Here is a 15,086-nt window from a genome sequence, read left to right as displayed (position 1 = left end):
CAATGTGTTATTTACCTCCCCTCCCCTCCCCCCTTCCCTTCCCAAGGATCATCCCCAGCATGCTGTGGTGTCTGTCTCTTGCTGTAGCCCTTCTCTGGGAGGTCTGAGGTTGCAGGCTCAGCTCTGAAGTGCTCCTGTCTGCATGCTCCAAGCAATCCTGGTCTTCTCTGGGGCACAAATTTTGCAGTGATGGCAGCATCTCTCCTGCATCCAGGCATTCAGAACAGCATTAGGGCAGTGACAAAGTGCGTGAACAGGAGGCTAATTCTATTTTCCTCAGGGTTTAAGGGCTTTGTGCAAATCTCCTTGAAGTCTCTGAAGGACTTCTATTGCTGCAGTGGCTTTGAATCTGACCCCAGATGCAAATTAACTTGCAGCATGTGTTAGTTGCTATCTGGCTTGCAAATATGAAGTGGTACTGAGCAAACCGTTGGAGGATACACTGACTACTTGTGAACGTGCAAAGTTGCACATTGATCTCAGTATTTTCAAAGGATCATGACTGCTGATGTATGTCAAACCACCCCCTGTATGTTGCAGCTACATTCTGTGCTCTTTCATGTGCTTTTTGTACGTGTTCAGTTGGCATTATGAGCTCTGAGGTTTTCTCTGACGTTACTGTACAGTACTTCAGGGAACTCATCTCTCATCACCAATAAAATAAAATGAAACTAAACACTGGTAGGCCTTGCCTTGCTAACGGCTCTAGCTGGTGCGGTTCCCACTGTGCCAAAAATTATAAAGCCATACAAGATTTAAAATATCCCCAGTGCAGAGCAACAACATTTATAGACAAAGAATAAGGCTTCTTATTTGTGAAATGTCAGTGCTATGAAATTGCTTTTTTGGCAGGAGTGCTTCAGCCACATGGACTTGCAGTACTGTTTTGTAAGCTTATTCCTTAATTATGACTTAATTTAGGTCTCCAAGCTTAAGAAAACCTATGAAACCAGCAGCAAAATATTTGTGTGGAGAATTCTGTTTGCATGGAATACCGAATTTGTACTCCTTGTGGATTTTTGATGTTTTCAAACTTGTATTTCTTTCTTCTGATCTTTTAATAGCATGTAAAAAACAACAAACTGATGCTGTGTACTTTATTTAATACAACGTTTTGTAGAAATTAGTTTGGAAAGCGCATGTGATTACTTCTTCTCCAATCACCTTGAGTAAAACACACCTGAGATTATAAGGCATCGTGAAATGCACCGTATTCTGTCTCAAACACTAACTGCTGCAAGAGATCATTTAGAAACAATTTTGCTTTCATATCTTTGTTCATAAATGCAACATTCTAACAATAGCAATAAAGAGAATGATCTGTGTAATTGTATTTTTATAGGACTGCTCTGTCTTTTTCTGGAGGAAATCTCTTTTCCCAGATTAAGTAGTCTTCCGTTCAGCTCTAAGTGGAATAATGCTGCTTCAGCAGCTGTGGAGAGTTAGGGGAATGCTTTTCTGCAGCCTTAGTATGGCATTTTGATAGGGACCACTCAGTGACTTTGACTTTTAGTGTACAAAATAGGGTAAAGGCACAAAAAACTTGCTGCCTTTTTGTGTAGACCAGATAAAAGGAAAAATACTCAAAATGGGTGTTCAGAAAGGCTAAGAAGATGTGATTAAGCTGGATTTATTGCTAGATTTTTTTTTCTTAACAGTTTATTTTCTTAAATCAGTGTAGGGAACGTCTCAGCCCTGTAGCTTAGCCCTTTTCAAAGACAGAGCATTGAACAATTCTAAGCTATTCCTGGTTTAATACTTAAGCAGAAACGGCAGAATCACAGAATCATCAAAGTTAGAAAAGACCTAGAAGATCATCTAGTCCAACCATTACCAATACTTCCCAGCTAAATCATATTCCTCAACACAACATCCAAACGTTTCTTGAACACTCCCATGGTCGGTGACTCCACCACCTCCCTGGGCAGCGCGTTCCAATGCCTGACTACCCTTTCCGAGAAGTAATACTTCCTAATGTTCAGCCTGAATCTCCCCTGGCGCAGCTTAAAACTATTCCCTCTAGTTCTATCACTGATTACACAAGAGAAGAGGCCAACCCCCAGCTCACTACAACCTCCCTTCAGGAAGTTATAGAGAGCAATAAGGTCTCCCCTGAGCCTCCTCTTCTCCAGGCTGAACAATCCCAGCTCTCTCAGCCACTCCTCATAAGGCCTGTGCTCCAGACCCCTCACCAGCTTCGTAGCCCTCCTCTGAACATGTTCCAGGGCCTCAGTGTCTTTATTGCAGGGAGGGGCCCAAAACTGAACACAGTACTCGAGGTGCGGCCGCACCAATGCCAAGTACAGGGGGACAATTACCTCCCTGTTCCTGCTAGTAACACTGTTTTTGATGCAAGCCAGGATGCCATTGGCCTTCTTGGCCACCTGGGTCTGTCGGCTCATGTTCAGCTGCGCATCAATCAGTACCCCCAGGTCCGTTTCCTCCACAGTCCTCCAGCCACTCCGCCCCAAGCCTATAGCGCTGCCTGGGGTTGTTGTGGCCAAAGTGCAGGACCCGGCATTTGGTCTTGTTGAACCTCATCCCGCTGGCTTCGGCCCAGCTCTCCAGCCTATCCAGATCCCTCTGCAGGGCCTCTCTACAGAAGCAGTAGAGAAACGAAACATTTAAACAGCTTTAAGTCCTCTGCTGTGACCGTGCTCTTTTGACATCTACTATTAGTGTCTGAAATAGAATACAAATAAGTAATCTGAATACAGTATACAATGAAAAAATATGGTAGTTAGCATCCTAGCTCCCTGGGGCCTGCTCTTGCTAATATGAGCTCAGCAGCATGAGCTTTCAACGTGGGCTTTTTACAGGTGACCTAAAGAGAGTGCAATCCCTTGATATTTGGAGAACAAACATTGTTAATGCTAGAATTCTTCATTTGAAGAAACAAATGCCTGGCCACCAGTTTGAAGGTTTTTTTTAAAAGAAGTGATGGGGTTACAGGGAAGTTTGGGCAGGGAATTGCTTTAATTTTCAAGGCAAAAGAAAGGTCTCTGTGATAGCAGGAAGCAACACTGGAATCCAGTGTCTGTGTTTCACCTATCTTTGTTCTTCTTTGCAGGTTACTTATTTGGGTAAAGTTTCCACAACAGGGATGCAATTTTTGTCAGGCTGCACTGAGAAACCAGTCATTGAATTATGGAAGAAGCACACACTTGCCAGGGAGGATATTTACCCAGCTAACGCTCTTCTGGAAATTCGCCCTTTCCAAGTCTGGCTGCATCATCTAGACCTCAAAGGCGAGGCAACAGTCCACATGGATACCTTTCAGGTAGCACGTATAGCCTACTGCACTGCTGACCATAACATCAGCCCAAACATCTTTGCTTGGGTCTATAGGGAGATCAACGATGACTTGTCCTACCAGATGGACTGCCATGCTGTAGAGTGTGAGAGCAAGCTGGAGGCCAAGAAGCTGGCTCATGCCATGATGGAGGCCTTTAAGAAGACTTTTCACAGCATGAAAAGCGATGGCCGGATCCACAGGAATAGCTCATCAGAGGAAGTGTCTCATGGATTTGAATCTGATGATGGCTGACTGAACTCATTCATGATTCAGCAAAGGCAGAAACGGCCTAGGGAATCAGAGCTGATAGATGAATAAAGCAACAGTTGAAACTGGGGGACAAAAAGACTGCCAAACTCTTGGCTGACTAGCTTTTTAAATCAAGAGAGTAATTTGGTACCTAAAGATATGCATCATTTAAGTAATTACATTACATTGAAACCTGCTGCTGTTGTAAACACAAGGAAAAAAGCTTCCCCCTCTTTTGTCCCAGATGTCTTGCACCCACTCATTGCTGTCCCTGTCTCATCTCTGTAGTTCAGGTGCATACTGCAAAGTAGAGTCATTTCTGTTTATCATAAAAGACTGGACAGGCAGTATTATTAGTTGCTCCTCTGGCATTTCTAGCTGGGGGCTGGTGATGATGCAGAAGAGCAAACAGACCTGGAAAGCTCCTGAAGAATCTCTCTGTGATGCATTGCAAAAATCATTTGATCATACATAGGCTAAGACAGCCATACATAGCCTTTTAGACTAGTGGTCTGGCATTCTGCAGTTAATTCACATTTCACAGATTAAAGAATGAAAAAAGTTGCTTGTATGTACACATTATATCATATGCTATCCTTTATTTTATTCATTGTACCTATTTTCTTAATATATCTGCTGCCACCTCTTTCACTCAGCACCAGTAGTTGCAGTTGCAGACTGCAGGATACCAAAAAGGGTGAGCCCATGGTGGCTAGGAGTACAGCAAGCCAGCACCCTTACCTGGGCATTTTCAAGCCCTCATATGCTCCCCAAGTGAGTGACCCACTTGTAAAGAGTTGAGGGACTTCTTGGGTCTGTTGTCAGTGTTTGAATTGTACTTCTCATCAACCTCAGGTCTGAAGTGGTATGAAGATGATAGCCTCAACTCCATGTTCTGTTGGCCCTGGTTGGATGGAGCTGGTGCTGCCTAGTCAGGAAGCCAGGGCCGCATTACCATAAAGATCAAAGGAAATGGTTCAGTAGGAGCCAGATTTGAATATCTGTTCTGGTTGAGAAGCTCATGTTAAGATTCTCGTACTTTTCCTTGTCCATAGATATAAAGAATCATGCCTTTCTTAAATGCAGATGTTTAATAAAACTCAGATAAAAGGAAAAATGTGTTTCACTTGATATTTTTTAAGGCCAAGAGCAGATCAATACTTTACAAACAATGCTGATCCTTTATACAATGCTATTTGTAATTCTGGTACTGTTAGGGGCACTGGGGCACCTTACAGAGGCCTTAAAAGAAAGCTAACTGAAGCAGATAGCTCACTGTGTTTTGTGGGGTTATATGCGAGTGTGTATGTGTGAGTCCAGTGTTAAAGCATATAGATGAGCATGGAGATACACCAAGGAGGGCCCAAACCCCTTAAAATATGCTTATTGCTTTGCAATGTATGTAAACTATTTTGGAGCATAAATGCATTCAAACTTTAATAATAATAAAAAAAATGTTTGAGTTAAAATGTGGGAATTTTAAGCTGTCTTTCCAAAGCAAATGACAAGATTTTGTTTCACCCATGTGGGTTTTTTGTTCAGTTGCTCGAGGGGAGTGAAAATGTCAATTTATTTCCATCTGACATTGCAACAGTCTTCATGAGTGTTATCCTCTGTATTTTTTTTACTTTAAATTTTTGATATAAATTATTACTAATGAAGAACACTATGTAGACAGGATTTATAATTTTGGCTTCGCAGGAGCCTTCTGAGAAACCTGCACCTCAAACCATTGGGCCAGTTTAAATGAGCCCTGCTTACATAAACTGCAGAATGGCTCGTGGCTTAGGTGTGGGTAATGCCGTCATTCTAAAATGTGATGGAAAGTACAGCAATAGTAGCAGGGTAGCACGATCCTAGACTGCAGCGATTAAGAACAAACCCAAAATGCAGCAGCTATGGACAACAAAAGAAGGCTTACCTCTAGAAGGCTTCCAGTAGGCAGGGATCTCTAGTGAGATGCTCTTGCTTCCACTGCCAGCCCTTAAATGAGGTCTGGGAAGGGGTGCATCCTGGCTCCTCCCCTTCCAATCAGGTACATTGCATGCAGCTGAGCACCCCTGGGTTGGTCCTGCCTGCCCACCAGGTGCTCAATCACTGCTTCAAGCTGTGACTCGGCATTTCCACTACAGTGTGGCATCAGATTGTGGATTGGGGAACAAAACACCAGGCTGGAGGGTTCCAGGGCTGTTTCTTTCTTTATCTTTGGTTATCATTTTCCAGATATGGCTTTAACTTTTTGTTGTTGTTGTTCCTACAGTGCTCGTTTGGAAGCAGAAAGCAGCGGATAGGCTGTATGTTGGTCAAAATAAAGTCTGAAGCCTGTCACACATGTATCTTTGTTTCAACCAAAGCCAAAATGAGGCAAAACTTACTTCAGCTTTTGACAAATTATTTTCTTTTGCACAGAGATGTTGCCATGTTTTTAAATCTTTATTTGCTTGAATGTTCTGCCACCAAAGCTGCTCCAAATCAGCGTGAGAGCCCTGGTTCCATCATCTCAGGCTGGTGAGGCTTACAGTCCCGCACACAGCCCATGGCATGGAAAGTTGCTGTATGTATGGCCCCCAGCAGCCTCAACTTGGGCCTCCTGGTACACCAGGGAGTTCTGGCAGGGGCAGCTCCTGCAGTACCCAGCACTGCGGTGTCTGTAGCACTCCTCAGCATTCTGAGACTGAGGATTACGGGGGAATTCTGAATGATAAACATGAAGCACAAAGCAGAAAATTCTCGTCTAGTGATCAGAAAGTCAGACCATTTGAAACATGAACCAGATATTTTCTAAGGCTGCAAGCATGCAGGAGGATGTGAGGGAACGTGAGCTGCAGTTCGTCTTAGAAAACAGGAGATTTGAAAAATAATCAGTTTCATGAGTTTGGATCCTTAGATCACTTTGAATTCTGGCCAAATCGCTCCACATTATCAACGCCAAATGTGTGATAGCATTTGCATGAAGGAGAAAAGCTTTGACTCCACAATATCCAGAGTATCAGTTATCACTGAATATCTGTTGCCAGTAGATACGGAATGAAACAATACGTTAAACTTTCCCCTCGATTAATCTGCTGGAAAAGGAGAATCATAACATTTCCATCAGAAGTCCCTTCCAGTTGGCTGAAGACTTTTGTTTTCCACTACAAAGAGCTCAGTTTTGGATCTCACCATATCCCTTTGTGGGCTGACGAGTTCCTTCAGCATCAGCCAGGAGAACTCAGAAGGGCTTTATTTCCTTTTTCTGTTTGTAGGGGGCATAGAGAAGAGTTAAATATCTAAGTAAGTGTGCAGTTAGAAGAAGGAGAGAGGAGAGCCTTAAGTTCATTAGAGCTCAACATCAGTGCACAGCATCATTAGGTTCTCTGCTTGTACACATATATATGTATATATACATGTGTATGTATGCATATGCATCTTTAAATTTGATGCTTGCTAATAAGCTTTTCATGTGTCACGGGTACATGTAATCAGAGGTGTATTTATGAAGGCACACCTGCATGATAGCAGTCAGATAAATGGCTGACATCTTAAAAAGTTCTTTTTTTTTTTTTTTTTTTAGTGGGAAGCAAGTTACCTTGTCTATCTACATACATCATTTAATATCCTGTATGTAGTATTTACTACTTACCACCGGAGCCATTCCATCCCATGCCTGATGAGCTGCTGTAAGAATGATGTATGATTGGGTTCATTTTCCCCTGTGGCAGTAGAGCTCTGAATCAAGATCTCTTAAATTATTAATTTGTGTGTAATTGGGAAGTGATAGTTTAAATGTATGGTTGTTATCCTGTTGTTTAGCATTGTCTGCTAAGAGTTTAAAGAGAATGCATCCTATGTAGAAAATAGGGACATCCATTATAACTTTTTTCTTATGCACTTTTAAACAGACACAGGGTATTTTTCAAAGGTTCTTCTTTTGTGAAGGTCAATCAGAGAGTTTACTTCCTTTCCTGTACAATTTATGGTGACTGGCTGCCCTTATCCACAGCTTTAGTCTCCACAACACCATCTTACTGCACGCTGCCCTGGGGCCAGGCTGAGGGCAGACACGTGGATTTGATGAAAATGATGGTGTGTCTGGAGAGATGCTATTGTGTCTTCTGCAGTGTGCTGCCTGAAAGGTGTTTTAAATATGTTGGCAGGACAGCCCCAGTGCATGTGCTGCCAGCAGGATCAGAGCTGTGACAGCTGCTCTTGGGCAGGACAGATACAAACCTGGCTTACCCTGCTGGAAGAGGAGTATCAGGTCATGCGTCTCAGCAACAGAAGTGATCTGCAGCAAGCTCTTTTCAGAAGAACTGAGTTGAGGAAGTAGATTTGTAATGTACAGCTGAGGGAGCATTAAAAAATACTTGGAGTAACAATCTCCACCTCCCGAGCACATCCTAGCAGTACGTTTGAAGATCCTAATGTTGTTCAAATCACCTAAGGCAATGGAGCTTGAGCATGAGCCCAGCATCTTGTAGCAGCAGGTCATGTAGACAGAGATGTGATTTCCAATTACTGGCAGGCAGGAGGGGAGCATCCGAGAGTGCTTGTTTCGATTTTGGAGTGTCTGTGGTGGAAGGTGTATGTGAAAAGGCTATTAATGTTTCCTCATCAGGAGGAAACTGCTCGTGTGTTAACACAGAGACTGGGTGCACTTTGATGGGTGAGAACTCCTAATGAAAAGGCCACAAAAGCAGCCCCGCAATCATGGCAAAAAAGTGTTTCTTTTATACAAAACTTGACCATGCCTTCACGAGGGAGAACATTACTATGCTGACTGTGGTGCCTCTTTTCTTTCCCAGAGTGGGAAGATGTTACCAGATAAGTTGTCTGTTGTGCTTTGATTTGCGTTCTGCATTACATTCTCTGTTATTTTCCTGTAAATTGTATTGCTGTCAGAAAGAGAGGAAATATTATAATCCTATGAATAATGCATAATGTGGATGTTTTTTTTCCCTTTTTCGTGAGCAGCATAGATTTTCTGGGAACAATGGCCAGGAGAAGATTGCTGGCGTTGCCTTACAGATTTCATTCTGTGAAAGAAGTAATGATGTTTGAAGGTTGGTATCAGTCATGTGCATGTGGAAAAAGTAAGTAAGTTATCACTATCTGTCTCCAATTAGTTACCACTTGTTTAGAGAGAGTGGAAAGAGTTTCAGACATAATTACTGTGGATATTATTAATGAAGGTTTTCTTGCACAGTTGGGTTAGATTCTTGTGGCCTTGCTCCTGAGTGTTTGGTGCCATGCCGCTGCTCCCTGTCTCACGCTCATCTTTAATGGATCCCAGACCCGGTGGTTTCAAGTAACAGCAGATATTCCAAATCCTGGGAGAATAATGAAATATGCAGAAGAATGTTAAAGGAAACTCCTCTGGAAAGGAAAAATAGGGTTAATGATGACATTGTTGCCAGTGGGATATTTTCATAGCCAAAAAACATGTTAGGCTTATCCAAATGCAGGAACAGGTGAAAATGGAATTGTGCCATACCACAGAGGTGCTCCAGGCTGATGCACGGTGCTTCAGGATCACCTGGGCTCTCCTATGGAGTTTGTTCCTGATTCTCCATGGGCTCTCCAGGTTATTTGTGTTCCTTCTTGTCAGCTCTCCTCACAACTAAAAGGCATTCTTGTCTCCCTTTCCTGCTTCTAATTACCATTTCTATTCAGCAGTGAAGGGAGGACTGCTGTGAGGAGCTGGAGCCAGACATACCATGCCAGGACCTGCAAGGTCACTGCTGCCACGACCTTCCTGCTTTGCCCATCCTCTGTGTCCCCAGGAGGTCATCATCACCTCCAATAAGCTCTGCTCTGCTCTCTGGGTGCTGTGTCTTCTGTAGGTCCTGTGCCCCAATGACACTTGTGACCTGCCAGAAAAATATCTCGTTGTCCCCAAGTGTTTATTTGATAAAGTGTTGGTCTGTGTGGAGCTGAAGGGAAAAGGTCAGTGCCCTTCCTACTGTTGGCAGGAGGATGACCAGCAGCAAGTGCCTGGCAGTCACTAATTCACTCATTAGAGGCCTCTGTGGGTGTGCTCATAGGAGAGTAGCCACGTCTGTACTGCTGATGAGAAGCACGGATGTCAGGATGGCAGTGTGGATAGGACTGGTGTCCCAGCTGGTGTGGAACAGCCCAGGCATCCCTGGCTGTGGGGTCCTTCAACAGCTCAGACAGGCTGTGGGTCAGTGAGAGCTGGGGGAAACACACCAGGTCAGGACATTCCTGCAGCGATCCTGCAGGAATCACAGTGCTTCATCTGCCAGAAGGACAAGGTGGTGCCGAGTTGTGCTAAGCTGCTCTAGGCCAGCTCACTCCAATGCAGCAGGTTGCCACGTTCCCAGTGCCTTGCTTACAGAATCTTAATTTATGCTATTAGAAATGGCACGAACAAAGAGTTTGAGCACAGTTTATATTTTGCTTGAGCACTGCAGTGGGTCTCAGCTAATTCATCAGCAGCGGTTCGTTCTGCTCGAAATCCAAGGGAATGGCTCCTCTCCTGGGGCATTTCTTCCAACTTAATTGCCAAGTTATAGTGAAATACGAGGTTCGCTGTTGTCTGCTGGAGCACTGGGGATTCTGTTTTGTTGGCACATTTTTCATGACCCCGTGTCAGCAGCATAACTAGGCTATGAGATAATTTGTATGCTTTAGACGAGCAGCTGAATGCATCTTCTCCAGAGAGAAAAATAAGTTTGATCGGTCCAGCAGCGCTAATTAGCTAAAACTGAGAAATAACTTTAATTTTGCAGATTAAGTGATGTCAGACCATGCAAGACATTAATAACTGCTAAGCAGGTGGAAACTGAAATGGTCAAAACTGGCAGAAAGCAAAACTTAATAAAAATGAGAAAAACAGTACCTGTGTCTGGGAAAAAATAATACTACAACTCAAAAGGTCGTATAAAAACCCAAAGGAAAGAGGGGTGTGTTCTTATTTCCTTGCTTCAGTGCCTTAGTTTTACAATAGCTTCCCTCTCATTTCCTAATTAAGCAATTTTGAAGTTGTGAGAAAGGACAACTGTCCTGTTAGCCCAGCTTCTCCTCCTGGTGCCGTTGCAGATGTCCCACTGTTGTTGCAAGATCTTGGATGCTATTGGCTGTATTGAAATATTGTTGGCTGCAGCGATGAGGATTAAATAGCATAGGAAGAAGCAGATTTGCAATGGTGTCTGCTAATCCTTGAACTATCTCTCTGTGATGTATGTAGCTTTAAGGAGAGATGAAGGATGGATTCTTCTCCATGCACAAGAGGTAACTGTGTAAAAATCCTTCTATTGGGAGGTGCAGCAGTGACCAGCCTGGCAATGCAATTCTCCAGCTTCCTGGAAAAGAAGCGTTTCCATGGGAGTATTAGAAATCCTCCCCAGGAACTGAAGCTGCCAAGGCTTATTGTGGCTGGGAGACCAGTGGCCTGAACCCAGCAGCCTGGTCGAGGAGGGACATCAGCTCCTGCTGGTCACCACAGAGCTGCAGCTGGGGAAACAGCTCACAGACAAGCTCCAGTTTTTGTTTTGTTTTCAAAGCATTTTGCCTTTTATTTCCAATTTCTGTAGTCCCTGCCATGTCAGGCAGGATCTTCTGTGGCCAGATGTCCTGCTCTGCTCACTGTTGGAGGCCGTTTCCCTCACCAGCTGCAGAGCATAATTGTTTGTACAGCTGAGCCATGGTGCACCTAAACTTAAACATGAAAATCACAGCATCACAGAATCATCAAGGTTGGAAAAGATCACTAAGATCATCTAGTCCAACTGTCAACCCTTCCCCACCACGCTCCCTAAAGCATGACCCCCGGTGCCGCATTTCACCTTGTCATGAAAACCTTCAGGGACGGTGACTCCACCACCTCCTTGGCAGCCTGTTGGTAAGGTTCTGTCCAGTAGTAATACATGTTCAACAGCAGGGAGCATATCTGAGGAGGAAAACAGTGAAGGTAAAAAGCTTCATTCTTCAGATATTCCTGACCCCATTCTCATTTGTTGGGACCTGGTCTGAAGTTCAAAGAGACCCACAGTGAAGTGGTGATGCATCTCACAATGCAAACAAGACAAAATGAGTTTAATAGTGCTGCATTCCCTACATCCCATAATTTTATCAGTAAGCTCTCAGACTTCTCGAAATTACTCTGAAATTGGCAGCCTAGATTAATATTCTCTACCATTTTGCCATCACATGCGATTTTAGTTCTCAAGTGACTCCAATTTTAAACTTTCAGTGATTTAAACAGCTGCACTGTGCACAGACTCAAGTGAGGACATGCTTTTGTAATCAAGCAGCCCAACTCCAAATGTTATGGTTTGATGGTTACTGTGCCATTCAAACTATGCCCCATTACACAGAAGTGCATTCCTTTGATTTTACCAAAGAGACCATAAATATGACAAAAAGCATAGCTGGAAAACATGATTTCATGCCTGGATTTTTCAGCTCATTTTTAATACAAGGAATAAATAAAGCGATCTCTGGAAGGGGCATCTCTTTGCACCAAATTATGTTTGGATTGTCTGCACAGTTAGCAGAGCTCATTGAGAGGCTTTCCAGAAAATAACTGTAACACGGTTTAGAAAAACAGTTTTCAAATCAAAAGAATGAGAGTAAGAGAGTAACTTCCCATTTCAGTAGTTTAACATTGTGGAAGCTCAGGGCACGGGGGGAGGAAGCTGTTCTGCTTGATAGAAAAAATGTAGATGATGTTCCATAAATGCATAAATAAAACTAATTGTCAGCAGTTGTATAGTTGGCAAACTGTAAGGCTTATTGCTTGCAAATTTCTTACTGTATCCTTTTCTTTTTCCCCCAAGGTGATGTAATGTTTTCATCTCCGTAAACCTGGTTTCGAGAAAAGATTTGTCTCCAAAATGGAAATCTGCTTTTGATTCAACCTTAGGTACAAGCAGACAGCACTTTTCAGTCCTATTTCTTCGATTACTGCAGCCTTTCTTCAAGAAAAGTCCCAGCACACGTTGCCCAGTGCACGTGCAGTCTCTGTTGAAGGTTATGCAGGTCCCAGCATTCATTCGCCACCAGCAAAAAAGAACAGCATAAATTCAATCAGAATTTGTAAACAAAATTGAATAGCTGTGCCATCTGGTGCTAGTGAAGCAAAGCATACAACAGTATGCACAGGTACAATAATTGAGAATTTAATTGGGGTAATTAAGTTTAATACATAATAAAATTTTATAGTAAACATTTAAAATGCTCCTAAAAATGTAAGTGCTTATTTTCTCCACGTTTGATAGAAAGGTACTCATTACAAACACATCTATTGGGCAATTTTGCTCTGTGAGTTTTTAGGCAAAGTGTTGACTTGCATCAAAGCCTGAGCACACGGTTGGCAAGTGACTTGAGCTGGTGTTGGACTGGGGCCAGGAGGCCAAAGGGTACGCTGTAAAAATGTAATTATGCTTCTGAAAAACTCAAATCAGGAACTTTTCTTGCCAACATTCTTGTTGTTTTTTTTTTTAATGTACACACAAAAAAATGTCCCCTGGCTGAGGCAGTTTAGATGCTGTCAGTGCCAGAGGGGAGATGAAGGGTGGAGTGAAGGGACAGGGTTAAAGGCTCAGTGCAGTTCTCCAACTCTGCTTTCCCCAGCTCCTTCAGATGGGCTGGTGGCAGTGCCAGTATCAAAGGACATTTGCTGAGAAGGTCAAGAGAAAGGCTGCAGTAAACCAGTCTCACCTGTGACTTGTAGCACTGGGACAGGGGGTCGAAAGCCCGTGGGAGCCCACTGTGAGTAGACAGGCTTGACAGTACTGAAATTTGGGTGCTGTTACAAAATTATTCAAAGCTAATGTAATAACAATAATGTTTGGCTGCAGATTAATGCCTTTAGAAATTCGAGATACTGGTAGTAATTTGCAAAATTGTTTATCAGTTAAGCAGAGCTTCGAGGCTCAGTGTGCACTGTTGCACCATCAGCTCACTCTAGAGCATCAGGAATTATTGTCTAGAAGCAGCTCAGAGGCGCCTGGCGCAAACAGGATAATGCCAGAGCAAAACCCAAGGCAAATTGTGCAATTTTACATTTATGTGGGTATGCGGCCAAAATTTTTGTGTGTACTTCAAGCATAGCAAATACTATTTTTTTTTCTTTTCACAGACATAAATGTTAAGAAGACACAGAAAAATGTAATATGAATCCCTTCTGTAGTCTGTTTCATGCATTATCAGGTCCTTGATAGTGGCCTGTAGTCCAGGCTTCAGACCATGTCCCCGTAATGCTAGAACCTGCTCACTGGAGGACTTTTATTCTGCAGTCTCATGAGTCTGCCCTGAAATATGAGTGTTTATATCTTTTAAAACGTATTTACCTCATCCAGGGCCATCTGATATTCTCATTTTCAATGGATATGCCTAATTTGTCTTTGAATCCTATTAAGCTATTTGAGTGCAATGATAACATGTGGCAATGAGTTAATAGGTTGTGCACATGCTGTGCAACTCTTTTTTTTGGAAATCAGTAGTAAATCTTTAATGATGTTAAGATCTGTTTGTTCCTTCATGCAGAATTCCTTGTTCTGATACAGGGGTAAAGCTCATCCCATTCTTTTCTTGTCTGCCATTATTTATGCAGCTGAATATGTGCCCTTGTGTTTGTGTCTGCCTCAAATTACAAACTTAGCATGTCACCACTGGGTTTTATTTTCTTCTTGGAGGTCTCCAAGTTCTGCTCTATTCTATCTGCAACAGCGATCAACCGCTCAATCTGGATAGCAATAAAACTCTCAATATTTCTCTTATATGGGTGCTTCCATTCTAGAAATATCTTCTGGCACAGTGCTGGAGAAACTGCAGACGTACACCAGCAGAAATGTTTAAAGTTATGCAGAGCATTTTCAGACTTAGTGGTTTGTTTGCAATTTCTCATGCTTGGTGAGCAACAGCAGAAGAAACACAGCACAATTTCTGCACTGACTGGATTCCCACAGACACCTGGGGACTGATGGGCAAAGCTTGTTCTCGACTTTGGAATTTCCCAGCCAGGAATTCTTCCTAAAAATCTCCCCTGGGTGACAAATATTCTTGCTCTTCAAGCTCTTTTTCACTGAGAAGAAATAACTTTAGAAAATCAAGCACTCCAAAGTTCAGCAATGTCAAACATAAAGCTATTTGGACATCATGAATTCAGCTCCATTTTGTCAGTGAGCGGCAGGCACATTGATTACATACGTCTGTTTGGTGAGTGCATGGTATTACAGCACTCAGGTGCTGGAGGCGTTGCATGAAGGCTGCTCTTGTCTCTGTAAGCCCTTCTAGCAGCCAAAGGCAAGTAACAAATGAGGGAGCTAAGATGTGGCCAGGAAGGAGAGCCCAGACTGATGGCATAGACTTCTGAATGCCAGACAAAAATATAATGCAAAAAATAGACCCTGAAAAGGCTTGTGTCAAGTGCAAGAAACCCTAAAATTGAAATAATGTAAAAAGGAATTGAGCTGGGTTAGATGTACACATCTTTGTGGAAAGCTACTTTTTGTTGATACCATTACTTGACCTATTGACTCCTTCATGGTTTTTATCACTTGAGTTTGCGTTGGCGCAGCACTGTGGGATGGTATTT

At 42.9% G+C, this 15,086-nt stretch overlaps 1 protein-coding gene across 2 annotated transcripts in view; it reads left to right on the top strand.

Annotated features, from left to right (window-relative positions):
* PID1 (phosphotyrosine interaction domain containing 1) overlaps window positions 1-5,013 on the top strand; it is an 80,924-nt gene extending 75,911 nt beyond the window's left edge. For both annotated transcript variants that reach the window (XM_032446699.1, XM_015871488.2), the window contains one exon: window positions 3,071-5,013. In XM_032446699.1, coding sequence (XP_032302590.1) covers window positions 3,071-3,547 — 477 coding nt within the window. In that variant the 3' untranslated portion in view covers window positions 3,548-5,013. The remainder of the gene's footprint in view (window positions 1-3,070) is intronic.
* The last annotated feature ends 10,073 nt before the right edge of the window (window positions 5,014-15,086 follow it).

This window comes from Coturnix japonica, chromosome 9 (genome assembly GCF_001577835.2).
Source record: "Coturnix japonica isolate 7356 chromosome 9, Coturnix japonica 2.1, whole genome shotgun sequence".
NCBI lineage: Eukaryota > Metazoa > Chordata > Aves > Galliformes > Phasianidae > Coturnix > Coturnix japonica.
This window is presented reverse-complemented; position numbering and strand designations above follow the sequence as displayed.